The 19,389-nt window shown below is 42.6% G+C and overlaps 1 protein-coding gene across 1 annotated transcript in view; it reads right to left on the reverse strand.

Moving 5' to 3' along the window:
* LOC129833886 (NLR family CARD domain-containing protein 3-like) overlaps nt 1-17,325 on the reverse strand; it is a 70,811-nt gene extending 53,486 nt beyond the window's left edge. The window contains exons 1-2 of the mRNA XM_055898730.1: nt 16,858-17,325; nt 8,968-9,084 (exon numbers count right to left, since the gene is read on the reverse strand). Coding sequence (XP_055754705.1) covers nt 8,968-9,084; nt 16,858-17,297 — 557 coding nt within the window. The 5' untranslated portion in view covers nt 17,298-17,325. The remainder of the gene's footprint in view (nt 1-8,967; nt 9,085-16,857) is intronic.
* Between the last annotated feature and the right edge of the window lie 2,064 nt (nt 17,326-19,389).

The raw sequence follows: 19,389 nt of genomic DNA on the forward strand, positions 1-19,389 counted from the left end.
CCTACAGGCCCTAGTTTCTACCTTCTTAACAACACCATCAACAAGGCAGGTCCTACAGGCCCTAGTTTCTACTTTCTTAACAACACTATCAACAAGGCAGGTCCTACAGGCCCTAGTTTCTACCTTAACAACACTATCAACAAGGCAGGTCCTACAGGCCCTAGTTTCAACCTTCTTAACAACACCATCAACAAGGCAGGTCCTACAGGCCCTAGTTTCTACCTTCTTAACAACACTATCAACAAGGCAGGTCCTACAGGCCCTAGTTTCTACCTTCTTAACAGCACTATCAACAAGGCAGGTCCTACAGGCCCTAGTTTCTACCTTCTAAACAACACTATCAACAAGGCAGGTCCTACAGGCCCTAGTTTCTACCTTCTTAACAACACTATCAACAAGGCAGGTCCTACAGGCCCTAGTTTCTACCTTCTTAACAACACTATCAACAAGGCAGGTCCTACAGGCCCTAGTTTTTACCTTCTTAACAGCACTATCAACAAGGCAGGTCCTACAGGCCCCAGTTTTATCGATTCTTGACTACTGTTCAGTCGTGTGGTCAGGTGCCACAAAAAAGCATTTAGGAAAGTTGCAATTGGCTCAGAACAGGGCAGCACGGATGGCCCTTGGATGTACACAGAGAGCTAACATTAATAATATGCATCTCAATCTCTCCTGGCTGAAAGTGGAGGAGAGATTGACTTCATCACTACCAGTATTTGTAAAATGTGCTGACATTCTGAATGTACCGAGCTGTCTGTTTAAACAACTAGCTCACAGCTCAGACACCCATGTATACCCCACAAGACATGCCACCAGAGGTCTCTTCACAGTCCCCAAGTCCAGAACAGACTATGGGAGACACACAGTACTACATAGAGCCATGACTACATGGAACTCTATTCCACAGTACTACATAGAGCCATGACTACATGGAACTCTATTCCACAGTACTACATAGAGCCATGACTACATGGAACTCTATTCCACAGTACTACATAGAGCCATGACTACATGGAACTCTATTCCACAGTACTACATAGAGCCATGACTACATGGAACTCTATTCCACAGTACTACATAGAGCCATGACTACATGGAACTCTATTCCACAGTACTACATAGAGCCATGACTACATGGAACTATTCCACAGTACTACATAGAGCCATGACTACATGGAACTCTATTCCACAGTACTACATAGAGCCATGACTACATGGAACTCTATTCCACAGTACTACATAGAGCCATGACTACATGGAACTCTATTCCACAGTACTACATAGAGCCATGACTACATGGAACTCTATTCCACAGTACTACATAGAGCCATGACTACATGGAACTCTATTCCACAGTACTACATAGAGCCATGACTACATGGAACTCTATTCCACAGTACTACATAGAGCCATGACTACATGGAACTCTATTCTACATCAAGTAACTGATGCAAGCAGTAAAATTAGATTTAAAAAACGGATTAAAAAACCACCTTATGGAACAGCGGGGCCTGTAAAGAGATACACACACACACACACACACACACACACACACACACACACACACACACACACACACACACACACACAGTCAGCATATAACTTTGTCCAAGTGGTGGTCAGAATGTTTGTCTTAACTAGCCTGATAAGTCAAACATGTCTGATATGAACATTGACATAAACCCTCTACATACTTGAGTTTCTCCAGTCTGCAGTGTGGATCCTCCAGTCCAGCAGAGAGCAGTCTGACTCCTGAGTCTCCTGGGTGATTGTAGCTTAGGTCCAGCTCTCTCAGGTGTGAGGGGTTTGACCTCAGAGCTGAGACCAGAGAATCACAGCCTTCCTCTGTGACTAGACAGCCTGACAGCCTGACAAAGATTCAAATCATATTAAAATACACTGCTATGCTTTGGTGTTGAAAATAGAGTGGCAGTATATTTTTTCAACATTTTCAGATACATCAGTGTCCTGAAACCGGACAAATCTATTCATAAATTAATGTATCATTATTAGAAATGACAAATGATCAAAGTATTGTTGTCTTGTCGAGAGAAAAATGTATAGTACAAATATTATAGTAGACTGACCAGACCAGTTTAAAAAGCAGTATCAGTCAGAAGACAGACAGTGAGTTATCAGATTTAGATTGTATTGAGTAAACAGTCCACATCATATCTATAATGACAGTGAGGTATCAGATTTAGATTGTATTGAGTAAACAGTCCACACCATATCTATAATGACAGTGAGGTATCAGATTTAGATTGTATTGAGTAAACAGTCCACACCATATCTATAATGACAGTGAGGTATCAGATTTAGATTGTATTGAGTATACAGTCCACACCATATCTATAATGACAGTGAGGTATCAGATTTAGATTGTATTGAGTAAACAGTCCACACCATATCTATAATGACAGTGAGGTATCAGATTTAGATTGTATTGAGTATACAGTCCACACCATATCTATTTTGACAGTGAAGCTAACATTTTAAATGTGGCTCTATACTCCAACATTTTGGATTTCAGATCAAATGTTTCATATGAGGTGACAGTATATAATGTCATCTTTTATTTGAGGGTATTTTAATACATATCTGTTTCACCATTTAGAAATGAAAGCACTTTATGTATCTACTCCCCCTATTTGAAGAAGTCAGAAGTATTCTGACCAATTCATTATAGTGTATTAAAGTAGTCAAAAGTTGAGTATTTGGTTCCAAACTCATTGGTTGCATTTGCAGTTTGTTTTGGTTGTGTTTTGGGTTGTGTTTTGCCCAATAGTAACTGAATGGTGGATGATGACTGGGTTCATTTTCCATCTAAGTGAGTAGATAACATGTTTCTAAACACTACTAAATTAATCCTGATGAAGCCTTGATTAAGAAAATCATGAATCAATCATAAATAGTAATGAATGAGAAATAGTAATGAATGAGAAACAAAACATGCTAACCCCTCACCGTTACCAATAACAGAGGCTACAGCAAAACATGCTAACCTCTGACCATTACCAATAACAGAGGCTACAACAAAACATGCTGACCTCTCACCATTACCAATAACAGAGGCTACAACAAAACATGCTAACCTCTCACCATTACCAATAACAGAGACTACAACAAAACATGCTAACCTCTCACCATTACCAATAACAGAGGCTACAACAAAACATGCTAACCTTTCACCATTACCAATAACAGAGGCTACAACAAAACATGCTAACCTGTCACCATTACCAATAACAGAGGCTACAACAAAACATGCTAACATCTCACCCTTACCAATAACAGAGGCTACAACAAAACATGCTAACCTCTCACCATTACCAATAACAGAGGCTACAACAAAACATGCTAACCCCTCACCATTACCAATAACAAAAGCTACAACAAAACATGCTAACCTCTCACCATTACCAATAACAGAGGCTACAACAAAACATGCTAACCTCTCACCATTACCAAGACCAGAGGCTACAGCAAAACATGCTAACCTCTCACCATTACCAATAACAGAGGCTACAACAAAACATGCTAACCTCTCACCATTACCAATAACAGAGACTACAACAAAACATGCTAACCTCTCAACATTACCAATAACAGAGACTACAACAAAACATGCTAACCTCTCACCATTACCAATAACAGAGACTACAACAAAACATGCTAACCTCTCACCATTACCAATAACAGAGACTACAACAAAACATGCTAACCTCTCACCATTACCAATAACAGAGGCTACAACAAAACATGCTAACCTGTCACCATTACCAATAACAGAGGCTACAACAAAACATGCTAACCTGTCACCATTACCAATAACAGAGGCTACAACAAAACATGCTAACATCTCACCCTTACCAATAACAGAGGCTACAACAAAACATACTAACCTCTCACCATTACCAATAACAGAGGCTACAACAAAACATGCTAACCTCTCAGCATTACCAATAACAGAGACTACAACAAAACATGCTAACCTCTCACCATTACCAATAACAGAGGCTACAACAAAACATGCTAACCCCTCACCATTACCAATAACAAAAGCTACAACAAAACATGCTAACCTGTCACCATTACCAATAACAGAGACTACAACAAAACATGCTAACATCTCACCCTTACCAATAACAGAGGCTACAACAAAACATGCTAACCTCTCACCATTACCAATAACAGAGGCTACAACAAAACATGCTAACCTCTCAGCATTACCAATAACAGAGACTACAACAAAACATGCTAACCTCTCACCATTACCAATAACAGAGGCTACAACAAAACATGCTAACCTCTCACCATTACCAATAACAAAAGCTACAACAAAACATGCTAACCTTTGACCATTACCAATAACAGAGGCTACAACAAAACATGCTAACCTCTCACCATTACCAATAACAGAGGATACAACAAAACATGCTAACCTCTCACCATTACCAATAACAGAGACTACAACAAAACATGCTAACCTCTCACCATTACCAATAACAGAGGCTACAACAAAACATACTAACCTCTCACCATTACCAATAACAGAGGCTACAACAAAACATGCTAACCTCTCACCATTACCAATAACAGAGACTACAACAAAACATACTAACCTCTCACCATTACAAATAACAGAGGCTACAAAAAAACATGCTAACCTCTCACCATTACCAATAACAGAGGCTACAACAAAACATGCTAACCTCTCACCGTTACCAATAACAGAGACTACAACAAAACATGCTAACCTCTCACCATTACCAATAACAGAGGCTACAACAAAACATGCTAACCTCTCACCATTACCAATAACAGAGGCTACAACAAAACATGCTAACCTCTCACCAATACCAATAACAGAGGCTACAACAAAACATACTAACCCCTCACCGTTACCAATAACAGAGGCTACAACAAAACATGCTAACCTCTCACCATTACCAATAACAGAGACTACAACAAAACATAATAACCTCTCACCATTACCAATAACAGAGGCTACAACAAAACATGCTAACCTCTCACCATTACCAAGACCAGAGGCTACAGCAAAACATGCTAACCTCTCACCATTACCAATAACAGAGACTACAACAAAACATGCTAGCCTCTCAACATTACCAATAACAGAGGCTACAAAAAAACATGCTAACCTTTCACCATTACCAATAACAGAGGCTACAACAAAACATGCTAACCTGTCACCATTACCAATAACAGAGACTACAACAAAACATGCTAACATCTCACCCTTACCAATAACAGAGGCTACAACAAAACATGCTAACCTCTCACCATTACCAATAACAGAGGCTACAACAAAACATGCTAACCTTTCAGCATTACCAATAACAGAGACTACAACAAAACATGCTAACCTCTCACCATTACCAATAACAGAGGCTACAACAAAACATGCTAACCTCTCACCATTACCAATAACAAAAGCTACAACAAAACATGCTAACCTTTGACCATTACCAGTAACAGAGACTACAACAAAACATGCTAACCTCTCACCATTACCAATAACAGAGACCTCAGAGTCTCCAGTTTACAGTGGGGATTCCCCAGTCCAGCAGAGAGCAGCTTCACTCCTGAATCCTTCAGGTCATTGTTAGTCAGGTCCAGCTCTCTCAGGTGTGAGGGGTTTGACTCCAGAGCTGAGACCAGAGAAGCACAGCCTTCCTCTGTGACTCCACAGCCTGACAAAGAGATCATCATGACTTCACAAACACACCGTTAATTTAACGAGTAGTGTAGAAGGATAAAGGCAGATGCATTTGGTTTATTCTCTAAAACAACATATAGATTCATCTTCCGTCTCCTAGAATTGTATGGTCATATTGTTATACTAATGTGAAAATCAATGCATTTATTCAATATGTTTTTCAATATAAAATTATATACATATTATAATACATCATTTTTCTCTAAACTGGATATTGCTTCCTGATGATTAGTTCTTAAATGTAATTGTATTTACTCACAGAGCAGCTCTGGAGGCTTTGACCACTGGCAGCAGCCTCAGAAGACCTTCCTCTGATCTGGAGTATTTCTTCAGGTCAAACACATCCAGCTCCTTTTCTGAAGTCAGCAACACAAAGACCAGAGCTGACCACTGTGCAGGTGACAGGTTGGGTTTTGAGAGACTTCCTGATCTCAGGTAGCTTTGGATCTCCTTCACTAGAGAATGGTCATTCAGTTCATTCAGACAGTGGAACAGATTGATGCTCCTCTCTGGAGAGGGATTCTTCCTGATCTTCTCCTTGATGTACTTGACTGTTTCTTCATGGCTCTGTGAGCTGCTTCTTGTCTTTGTCAGTAGACCTCGTAAGTGCTTCTGATTGGACTCCAGTGAGAGGCCCAGAAGGAAGCGGAGGAAAAGGTCCAGGTTTCCCGTCTCACTTTGTAAGGCTTTATCCACAGCACTCTTGTAGACATTAACTTCAGGCTTGTCTTTGAACAGCGAAGACAAGATACTGGATTTTGTTGGCAGTTTGTCCATTAGATTCTCATTGTTGTTGATGAATGAGAGGAACACATATACAGCAGCCAGAAACTCCTGAATGCTCAGATGAACAAAGCAGTACACCTTGTCCTGGTACAGCCCACATTCCTCTTTAAAGAACTGTGTGCACAATCCTGAGTACACTGAGGCTTCATTGACATCAATGCCAGCCTCTTTCAGGTCTTCTTCATAGAAAATCAGATTGCCCTTCACAAGCTGTTGAAAAGCCAGTTTTCCCAGTGACAGAATGCTCTCCTTATTCCAGTGTGGACCTGTCTCTTCATTCCCAAGATACTTTTCATTCTTCTGTTTGGTGTGAAACACCACAAGGTGTGTGTACATCTCAGTCAGAGTCTTGGGCATCTCTTCTCTCTTGTTTCAGCATCTGTTCAAGGACTGTTGCAGAAATCCAACAGAAGACTGGAATGTGGCACATGATGTGGAGGCTCCTTGATGTCTTTATGTGTGAGATGATTCTGCTGGCCAGGTCCTCATCACTGAATCTCTTCCTGAAGTACTCCTCCTTCTGTGGGTCATTGAACCCTCGTACCTCTGTCACCTGGTCAACACACCCTGAAGGGATCTTATTGGCTGCTGCAGGTCGGGTAGTTATCCAGAGGAGAGCAGAGGGAAGCAGATTTCCCTTGATGAGATTTGTCAGCAGAACATCCACTGAGGTTGACTCTGTGACGTCACAACAGATCTTGTTCTTCTGGAAGTCTAGGGGCAGTCGGCACTCATCCAGACCATCAAAGATGAACAGAACTTTGTACTTGTTGTAGATGGAGATTCCTGATTGTTTGGTTTCCATTGAGAAGTGATTGAGGAGTTCAATGAAAGTGTGTTTGTCCTCTTTCATCAAATTCAGCTCCCGGAAAGGGAATGAAAATACAAATTGGACTTCCTGATTTGCTTTTCCTTCAGCCCAGTCCAGAATGAACTTCTGCACAGAGACTGTTTTTCCAATGCCAGCGACTCCCTTTGTCAGCACAGTTCTGATAAGTTTGTCTTGTCCAGATAAGGGTTTGAAGATGTCGTTACATTTGATTGCAGTCTCTGGTCTTGCTTGTTTCCTGGTTGTTGTCTCAATCTGTCTCAGCTCATGTTCATTATTGACCTCTCCTGTTCCACCCTCTGTGATGTAGAGCTCTGTGTAGATCTTATTGAGAAGTGTTGGGTTTCCTTGTTTAGCGATCCCCTCAAATACACATTGAAACTTCTTCTTTAGATTAGATTTGAGTTCACGTTGGCAAATCACAGCAAGCTCATCTGAATCTAGAAATAACACAGAGGATATTAATATTACGTCTGTTTTAATGACTACAGTATTGTAAGACGGTTATAACGTTTTACATTATAATCATTTATTCTCTTAACTGACTGTATAAATGTGTAAATGTTTTCATAATGCATTACAGACCGGTGTGACTGATTATATTATTATTGGTATTATTTATGGTATTATTAATGTTCTCTCTCTCTCTAAATGAATCACCACAACACATCCCTGCTGCTACTTGATGAGGTCACTAGGTGTTGTGTTAAGGCTGCTACAATATCATTGAGTTACACAGCTACTTTAGCTGTACTTTAGCTACAGCTTTTAAATGTTATAAAACATCATTCAACATGAGGCAGACAGATCTTACATTTCTCCAGTGTGTCAGCAAGGTCCTTCTGGTTCATTTTCCTCAGGACGTGCAGTGTGATCTTCAGAGCCCCCTCTCTGGCACTGCTCTCCTGCTTCTCATCTTCAGCATCCACCACTTCCTGCTTCTGACTCTCAAAGCCTTCTGGGAGTTCTGGACTAAGAATCCTCTTGAACATCTTCAGCTCGTTCTTCACAAATGTCATAATTTTCTCTTCAAGCATCTGGAATAAATTAAGTAAATGAGTTAAGCAAGAGACAAAATGCTTTCTCATTAACACATTAATGAATGATTGACAGGTCAACTTTAATTGAGGTAAACGAAAACAAATGTACATAACAGGACCACATACACTGAATATGGAGGCCAGGTCTGTTTGATGACTCTGGGAAGACTGACAACTGAGAATCTCTGACTCTGATCTCTCCTGTTGGTTTCTGTGGACAAAACATGAGATTACATCCCCTCATCCAGGGAGTATACACACACACACACACACACACACACACACACACACACACACACACACACACACACACACACACACACACACACACACACACACACACACACACACACACACACACACACACACACACACACACACACACACACACACACACACAGGGAGGGAATGTTGTGTTTGTTTAATATTGTTTTAGGACTATGTAATTGGACAAAATGATTAGCCTATGGATTATGAAAACAACAAAATAAATGGGAAAATGGGAGAGGAGAAATGACTCGAGACAGTGTTGTTTAACTCACTGACCATGACCCATGAGTTCTTCTTACCTTTGTTCAGTAGAAAAGTCTCCCTCTCTAAAGTTTAAAGGTAGTTCCATAGACCAGTCACTCTTCATGGACACACAGCTGGGTACAGGGGAGGCTGGTCTCTCCTGCTTGATTGGACTTTAACACAACAGAGACAAACATTACATCTCTCATCTACTCTGAGCTCAGATGGGGAAACATAAGAAGAGTTGCATTCCAAAACGCTATATATCCATTTTCAGAAATGTTCGTAAATTAGCTTTAATTGTTTAAAGAAGTTATGTTTATGTTTTTTTACTAAATGAGGAAATGGCACGTGGGTACCTGCTTCTATAAACCAATGAGGAGATGGCACGTGGGTACCTGCTTCTATAAACCAATGAGGAGATGGCACGTGGGTACCTGCTTCTATAAACCAATGAGGAGATGGCACGTGGGTACCTGCTTCTATAAACCAATGAGGAGATGGCACGTGGGTACCTGCTTCTATAAACCAATGAGCAGATGGCACGTGGGTACCTGCTTCTATAAACCAATGAGGAGATGCAGCGCGAACTGCATCACAAATAGAACTGACTTCTAGACGCTCGTTGGCGCGCGCGAGCAGTGTGTCATTTTTAATAACGAAATTCATTTAGCGACGCGAGCGTTGTAGTCAGCCCCGCTAAAAGGCTGGTGTCGTTACTCTGCCTTCTCCGGGGGCATGTTGAGGTAAATTTACTAACCGGGAGGGTTGAATTATGTCATTTATTGGTGGGCTGGAAGACGCACTCTTGTCTTTTCTATTCCGAGGTTGTTTACTCGCAATATCAGATATTAAGATGTGTTTTATAATGAATGTTTACTGAGGTTGAGGCTCTGACTAGTGATTATTTACCCGGTGTTCAATACCTGCTATTGAGGCGCCCTGAAAATAATATTCAAAAGATTGGTCCTTGGACACAGAGGGGTTAAACACTAAAGTTACCGTCCATCTAGTGAAGAGAGGAGAACCGGACAGAGGTAGCCAGCATCCATCAACGAGAGAGGGAGAAGCCCTCCACGGATTTAACAGGTGGAAGAAACAACCGGGGAGCTCCATTGGTCCACAAGAAATGCAGGCAGCCGGTGATGATGTTGTGGTAGCTATGGTAACTAGGATGCTGCTGGTTTCGTAGCTAGCTAACTTACCGAGCTGTACCGACTAGCTTGGCTAGCTAGCTGGTCGTTCGTCTGTCCCTCGTCTCGATGATGAATCCGGTAAACCACAAAATGAAACAAGGATAGAGAGTGAAAAGGATCTGGCTACACTCATACTGTCCCTGACCGTAAAGAAAAAAGCTAATTGAACACTGAACTTCGGTGTCTCAACACTGTAGTGAACTCCGTCGTTATTCCCCAAGATCACCCCAGCCAACTCTGCGCTTAACCGGACAATATGCTTGGCGCCACACCGAACGGGGACGCGGACAGTTCTGTACGGGGACGCGGACAGTTCCAGAACAGTGCCACACAATAACTAAACACAGGATTTGTGGGTTACATTAGTAATATATATATATTATAATATAATATAAACTCTTTACAGTGGTTTACATTAGTAACATTCATACTGTATTATAATATAATATAAACTCTTTACAGTAATATTCAACTCTATTATGATTATGTAAATTACAATTCTGGGAGGGGGGGGGGTTAAGAATGGAGCAGAAAGACATTTTTGTTGTTTGCTGTAACTAATGGACAAAGTTGTATGGTAATGTATTGTAATGTAATGTATTGTATTGTATGTATTGTATTGTATTGTATTGTATTGTAATGTAAAAAAGTAATCCAGAGTTGACGTGTTCCATCGTTCAAACAAAGAGATGCCTCCCTGACCACCAGTGTGTTTGGATATAATGAAGAGGTCTCCCTGACCACCAGTGTGTTTGGATATAATGAAGAGATGTCTCCCTGACCACCAGTGTGTTTGGATATAATGAAGAGATGTCTCCCTGACCACCAGTGTGTTTGGATATAATGAAGAGATGTCTCCCTGACCACCAGTGTGTTTGGATATAATGAAGAGATGTCTCCCTGACCACCAGTGTGGATATAATGAAGAGATGTCTCCCTGACCACCAGTGTGGATATAATGAAGAGATGTCTCCCTGACCACCAGTGTGTTTGGATATAATGAAGAGATGTCTCCCTGACCACCAGTGTGTTTGGATATAATGAAGAGATGTCTCCCTGACCACCAGTGTGTTTGGATATAATGAAGAGATGCCTCCCTGACCACCAGTGTGTTTGGATATAATGAAGAGATGTCTCCCTGACCACCAGTGTGTTTGGATATAATGAAGAGATGTCTCCCTGACCACCAGTGTGTTTGGATATAATGAAGAGATGTCTCCCTGACCACCAGTGTGTTTGGATATAATGAAGAGATGTCTCCCTGACCACCAGTGTGTTTGGATATAATGAAGAGATGTCTCCCTGACCACCAGTGTGGATATAATGAAGAGATGTCTCCCTGACCACCAGTGTGTTTGGATATAATGAAGAGATGTCTCCCTGACCACCAGTGTGTTTGGATATAATGAAGAGATGTCTCCCTGACCACCAGTGTGTTTGGATATAATGAAGAGATGTCTCCCTGACCACCAGTGTGTTTGGATATAATGAAGAGATGTCTCCCTGACCACCAGTGTGTTTGGATATAATGAAGAGATGTCTCCCTGACCACCAGTGTGTTTGGATATAATGAAGAGATGTCTCCCTGACCACCAGTGTGTTTGGATATAATGAAGAGATGTCTCCCTGACCACCAGTGTGTTTGGATATAATGAAGAGATGTCTCCCTGACCACCAGTGTGTTTGGATATAATGAAGAGATGTCTCCCTGACCACCAGTGTGGATATAATGAAGAGATGTCTCCCTGACCACCAGTGTGTTTGGATATAATGAAGAGATGTCTCCCTGACCACCAGTGTGTTTGGATATAATGAAGAGATGTCTCCCTGACCACCAGTGTGTTTGGATATAATGAAGAGATGTTTTCCTGACCACCAGTGTGTTTGGATATAATGAAGAGATGTCTCCCTGACCACCAGTGTGTTTGGATATAATGAAGAGATGTCTCCCTGACCACCAGTGTGTTTGGATATAATGAAGAGATGTCTCCCTGACCACCAGTGTGTTTGGATATAATGAAGAGATGTCTCCCTGACCACCAGTGTGTTTGGATATAATGAAGAGATGTCTCCCTGACCACCAGTGTGGATATAATGAAGAGATGTCTCCCTGACCACCAGTGTGTTTGGATATAATGAAGAGATGTCTCCCTGACCACCAGTGTGTTTGGATATAATGAAGAGATGTCTCCCTGACCACCAGTGTGGATATAATGAAGAGATGTCTCCCTGACCACCAGTGTGTTTGGATATAATGAAGAGATGTCTCCCTGACCACCAGTGTGTTTGGATATAATGAAGAGATGTCTCCCTGACCACCAATGTGTTTGGATATAATGAAGAGATGCCTCCCTGACCACCAGTGTGTTTGGATATAATGAAGACATGTCTCCCTGACCACCAGTGTGTTTGGATATAATGAAGAGATGTCTCCCTGACCACCAGTGTGTTTGGATATAATGAAGAGATGTCTCCCTGACCACCAGTGTGGATATAATGAAGAGATGTCTCCCTGACCACCAGTGTGGATATAATGAAGAGATGTCTCCCTGACCACCAGTGTGTTTGGATATAATGAAGAGATGCCTCCCTGACCACCAGTGTGTTTGGATATAATGAAGAGATGTCTCCCTGACCACCAGTGTGTTTGGATATAATGAAGAGATGTCTCCCTGACCACCAGTGTGGATATAATGAAGAGATGTCTCCCTGACCACCAGTGTGTTTGGATATAATGAAGAGATGTCTCCCTGACCACCAGTGTGTTTGGATATAATGAAGAGATGTCTCCCTGACCACCAGTGTGGATATAATGAAGAGATGTCTCCCTGACCACCAGTGTGTTTGGATATAATGAAGAGATGTCTCCCTGACCACCAGTGTGTTTGGATATAATGAAGAGATGTCTCCCTGACCACCAGTGTGGATATAATGAAGAGATGTCTCCCTGACCACCAGTGTGTTTGGATATAATGAAGAGATGTCTCCCTGACCACCAGTGTGTTTGGATATAATGAAGAGATGTCTCCCTGACCACCAGTGTGTTTGGATATAATGAAGAGAAGACTCCCTGACCACCAGTGTGTTTGGATATAATGAAGAGATGTCTCCCTGACCACCAGTGTGTTTGGATATAATGAAGAGATGTCTCCCTGACCACCAGTGTGTTTGGATATAATGAAGAGATGTCTCCCTGACCACCAGTGTGTTTGGATATAATGAAGAGATGTCTCCCTGACCACCAGTGTGTTTGGATATAATGAAGAGATGTCTCCCTGACCACCAGTGTGTTTGGATATAATGAAGAGGTGTCTCCCTGACCACCAGTGTGGATATAATGAAGAGATGTCTCCCTGACCACCAGTGTGTTTGGATATAATGAAGAGATGTCTCCCTGACCACCAGTGTGTTTAGATATAATGAAGAGATGTCTCCCTGACCACCAGTGTGTTTGGATATAATGAAGAGATGTCTCCCTGACCACCAGTGTGTTTGGAAATAATGAAGAGATGTCTCCCTGACCACCAGTGTGTTTGGAAATAATGAAGAGATGTCTCCCTGACCACCAGTGTGTTTGGATATAATGAAGAGATGCCTCCCTGACCACCAGTGTGTTTGAATATAATGAAGAGATGTCTCCCTGACCACCAGTGTGTTTGGATATAATGAAGAGATGTCTCCCTGACCACCAGTGTGTTTGGATATAATGAAGAGATGTCTCCCTAACCACCAGTGTGTTTGGATATAATGAAGAGATGTCTCCCTGACCACCAGTGTGTTTTGGATATAATGAAGAGATGCCTCCCTGACCACCAGTGTGGATATAATGAAGAGATGTCTCCCTGACCACCAGTGTGTTAATGAAGAGATGTCTCCCTGACCAGCAGTGTGTTTGGATATAATGAAGAGATGTCTCCCTGACCACCAGTGTGTTTGGATATAATGAAGAGATGTCTCCCTGACCACCAGTGTGTTTGTATATAATGAAGAGATGTCTCCCTGACCACCAGTGTGTTCGGATATAATGAAGAGATGTCTCCCTGACCACCAGTGTGTTTGGATATAATGAAGAGATGTCTCCCTGACCACCAGTGTGTTTGGATATAATGAAGAGATGTCTCCCTGACCACCAGTGTGTTTGGATATAATGAAGAGATGTCTCCCTGACCACCAGTGTGTTTGGATATAATGAAGAGATGTCTCCCTGACCACCAGTGTGGATATAATGAAGAGATGCCTCCCTGACCACCAGTGTGTTTGGATATAATGAAGAGATGCCTCCCTGACCACCAGTGTGTTTGGATATAATGAAGAGATGACTCCCTGACCACCAGTGTGGATATAATGAAGAGATGTCTCCCTGACCACCAGTGTGTTTGGATATAATGAAGAGATGTCTCCCTGACCACCAGTGTGTTTGGATATAATGAAGAGATGTCTCCCTGACCACCAGTGTGTTTGGATATAATGAAGAGATGTCTCCCTGACCACCAGTGTGTTTGGATATAATGAAGAGATGTCTCCCTGACCACCAGTGTGTTTGGATATAATGAAGAGATGACTCCCTGACCACCAGTGTGTTTGGATATAATGAAGAGATGTCTCCCTGACCACCAGTGTGTTGGATATAATGAAGAGATGTCTCCCTGACCACCAGTGTGGATATAATGAAGAGATGTCTCCCTGACCACCAGTGTGTTTGGATATAATGAAGAGATGTCTCCCTGACCACCAGTGTGTTTGGATATAATGAAGAGATGTCTCCCTGACCACCAGTGTGTTTGGATATAATGAAGAGATGCCTCCCTGACCACCAGTGTGTTTGGATATAATGAAGAGATGACTCCCTGACCACCAGTGTGTTTGGATATAATGAAGAGATGTCTCCCTGACCACCAGTGTGTTTGGATATAATGAAGAGATGTCTCCCTGACCACCAGTGTGGATATAATGAAGAGATGTCTCCCTGACCACCAGTGTGGATATAATGAAGAGATGTCTCCCTGACCACCAGTGTGTTTGGATATAATGAAGAGATGTCTCCCTGACCACCAGTGTGGATATAATGAAGAGATGCCTCCCTGACCACCAGTGTGTTTGGAAATAATGAAGAGATGTCTCCCTGACCACCAGTGTGTTTGGATATAATGAAGAGATGACTCCCTGACCACCAGTGTGTTTGGATATAATGAAGAGATGTCTCCCTGACCACCAGTGTGTTTGGATATAATGAAGAGATGTCTCCCTGACCACCAGTGTGTATGGATATAATGAAGAGATGTCTCCCTGACCACCAGTGTGGATATAATGAAGAGATGTCTCCCTGACCACCAGTGTGTTTAGATATATTGAAGAGATGTCTCCCTGACCACCAGTGTGGATATAATGAAGAGATGTCTCCCTGACCACCAGTGTGTTTGGATATAATGAAGAGATGCCTCCCTGACCACCAGTGTGGATATAATGAAGAGATGTCTCCCTGACCACCAGTGTGTTTGGATATAATGAAGAGATGTCTCCCTGACCACCAGTGTGTTTGGATATAATGAAGAGATGTCTCCCTGACCACCAGTGTGTTTGGATATAATGAAGAGATGACTCCCTGGCCACCAGTGTGTTTGGATATAATGAAGAGATGTCTCCCTGACCACCAGTGTGTTTGGATATAATGAAGAGATATCTCCCTGACCACCAGTGTGGATATAATGAAGAGATGTCTCCCTGACCACCAGTGTGTGTGGATATAATGAAGAGATGCCTCCCTGACCACCAGTGTGTTTGGATATAATGAAGAGATGTCTCCCTGACCACCAGTGTGGATATAATGAAGAGATGTCTCCCTGACCACCAGTGTGTGTGGATATAATGAAGAGATGCCTCCCTGACCACCAGTGTGTTTGGATATAATGATGAGATGCCTCCCTGACCACCAGTGTGTTTGGATATAATGAAGAGATGTCTCCCTGACCACCAGTGTGGATATAATGAAGAGATGTCTCCCTGACCACCAGTGTGGATATAATGAAGAGATGTCTCCCTGACCACCAGTGTGTTTGTATATAATGAAGAGATGTCTCCCTGACCACCAGTGTGTTTGTATATAATGAAGAGATGTCTCCCTGACCACCAGTGTGTTTGGATATAATGAAGAGATGTCTCCCTGACCACCAGTGTGGATATAATGAAGAGATGTCTCCCTGACCACCAGTGTGTTTGGATATAATGAAGAGATGTCTCCCTGACCACCAGTGTGTTTGGATATAATGAAGAGATGTCTCCCTGACCACTAGTGTTTTGGATATAATGAAGAGATGTCTCCCTGAACACCAGTGTGTTTGGATATAATGAAGATCAATTCAGTGAAGAAGAACCTCTAGAGTTCTGACCAAAGAACCCTATTAATGGTTCTATACAGAACTTTAGTGGTTCCGTATATTTAAGCAAGATAGAACCCTTTTGGTTTTAAAAGGAGTGAATAGTGTGTTTATGTAACGGAAATATTGTCAGAATCCACCTTGTAACAACAATCACAATTAGTCTAAATGTTATGCATGCCAACATATTAGGCAATAATTATGAGTTGGCAAAATGATTGTGACATGCATTCTATAAATTCTATAGAACAACAATATTTTACAGACACCTGAAGGTACCCATAAGCAATAATTTCTGATTAAAAATAACAAATGTGAAAAAATTGTGGATATAACATTTTAGAAACAAAGTTCTTAAACAATATTGTAATCTCACCTCTTAGATTTGGTGTCATGTTCCCCAGAGAGACTCATTTTAGAGGCAGGGCCCCCCTCCTCTCTCTCCCCAGAGAGACTCATTTTAGAGGCAGGGCCCCCCTCCTCTCTCTCCCCAGAGAGACTCATTTTAGAGGCAGGGCCTCCCCCCTCTCTCTCCCCAGAGAGACTCATTTTAGAGGCAGGGTCCCCCTCCTCTCTCTCCACAGAGAGACTCATTTTAGAGGCAGGGCCCCCCTCTCTCTCCCCAGAGAGACTCATTTTAGAGGCAGGGCCCCCTTCCTCTCTCTCCCCAGAGAGACTCATTTTAGAGGCAGGGCCCCCCTCCTCTCTCTCCCCAGAGAGACTCATTTTAGAGGCAGGGCCCCCCTCCTCTCTCTCCCCAGAGAGACTCATTTTAGAGGCAGGGTCCCCCTCCTCTCTCTCCCCAGAGAGACTCATTTTAGAGACAGGGCCCCCCTCCTCTCTCTCCCCAGAGAGACTCATTTTAGAGACAGGGCCCCCCTCCTCTCTCTCCCCAGAGAGACTCATTTTAGAGGCAGGTCCCCCCCTCCTCTCTCTCCCCAGAGAGAATCATTTTAGAGGCAGGGCCCCCCTCCTCTCTCTTCCCAGAGAGACTCATTTTAGAGCACTGACCCTAAACAGAGATCCAGCATGTTGGTTGTGGTTAACACAGTGACAACTAAACAGAGATCCAGCATGTTGGTTGTGGTTAACACAGTGACAACTAAACAGAGATCCAACATGTTGGTTGTGGTTAACACAGTGACAACTAAACAGAGATCCAACATGTTGGTTGTGGTTAACACAGTGACAACTAAACAGAGATCCAACATGTTGGTTGTGGTTAACACAGTGACAACTAAACAGAGATCCAACATGTTGGTTGTGGTTAACACAGTGACAACTAAACAGAGATCCAGCATGTTGGTTGTGGTTAACACAGTGACAACTAAACATAGATCCAGCATGTTGGTTGTGGTTAACACAGTGACAACTAAACAGAGATCCAGCATGTTGGTTGTGGTTAACACAGTGACAACTGAACAGAGATCCAGCATGTTGGTTGTGGTTAACACAGTGACAACTAAACAGAGATCCAGCATGTTGGTTGTGGTTAACACAGTGACAACTAAACAGAGATCCAACATGTAGGTTGTGGTTAACACAGTGACAACTAAACAGAGATCCAACATGTTGGTTGTGGTTAACACAGTGACAACTAAACAGAGATCCAACATGTTGGTTGTGGTTAACACAGTGACAACTAAACAGAGATCCAGCATGTTAGTTGTGGTTAACACAGTGACAACTAAACAGAGATCCAGCATGTTGTTTGTGGTTAACACAGTGACAACTAAACAGAGATCCAACATGTTGGTTGTGGTTAACACAGTGACAACTAATTATTGAATGTCAATTGTTCTATTTTATTAATTATCTCTTAGAAATTAAACATTTATTAACAGACACATCCAAACAGTCAAGTGATTTAAAGTAATCACATGAACATGTAGTCATGACTGATATATGTCACCTCATCTCCATGTTTGGTGTCAGTAATAATATTAATAATATTAATATAATGTGTCACTGTTTGTTAAGGCAGGGGTTCCCAAACGTGACCCACCAACTGAGGTGTTTTTTGAGTTGGGTTGAACGGTAAAAAACAAACACTTGACATGGCTAATCCTGTGTTCTTGTGCTCAAACATTATAACAAAATTAGTGGGGGTCTAATTGTCTAGCTTTTATTTAGTTGATTGAAAATTCTCAAAGAGGATAGGTTGTTATTGAAATATGTATAAGTCCATTACCTTTTATACTTTCTATTTAGTTTTAGTCGTTTAAGTTTACTGAAAACGTTTGTTTCGGGCAATGTCATCCCCCGACCCACCTGGACCCCTGCCGCGACCCACCTGGACCCCTGCCGCGACCCACCTGGACCCCTGCCGTGACCCACCTGGACCCCTGCCGCGACCCACCTGGACCCCTGCCGCGACCCACCTGGACCCCTGCCGAGACCCACCTGGACCCCTGCCGTGACCCACCTGGACCCCTGCCGTGACCCAGCTGGACCCCTGCCGTGACCCGCCTGGACCCCTGCCGTGACCCACCTGGACCCCTGCCGTGACCCACCTGGACCCCTGCCGCGACCCACCTGGACCCCTGCCGCGACCCACCTGGACCCCTGCCGTGACCCACCTGGACCCCTGCCGTGACCCACCTGGACCCCTGCCGTGACCCACCTGGACCCCTGCCGTGACCCACCTGGACCCTGCCGTGACCCACAAGTGATCCTGACAGAGTTCACATTGACTACCAGTAGCAGGACTCATCACCTTCAAATCAGTTTCATTCTAAATAACTGAGCATGTAGCGATATTTCCTAAACATTTCCTACAGAGACCATCAGATCGTTCATCAATATAAAGGATATTTAAAAACATTTCCTACAGAGACCATCAGGTTGTTCATCAATATAAAGGATATTTAAAAACATTTCCTACAGAGACCATCAGGTTGTTCATCAA

This window comes from Salvelinus fontinalis, chromosome 34, assembly GCF_029448725.1.
Source record: "Salvelinus fontinalis isolate EN_2023a chromosome 34, ASM2944872v1, whole genome shotgun sequence".
NCBI classification, from domain to species: Eukaryota; Metazoa; Chordata; class Actinopteri; order Salmoniformes; family Salmonidae; genus Salvelinus; species Salvelinus fontinalis.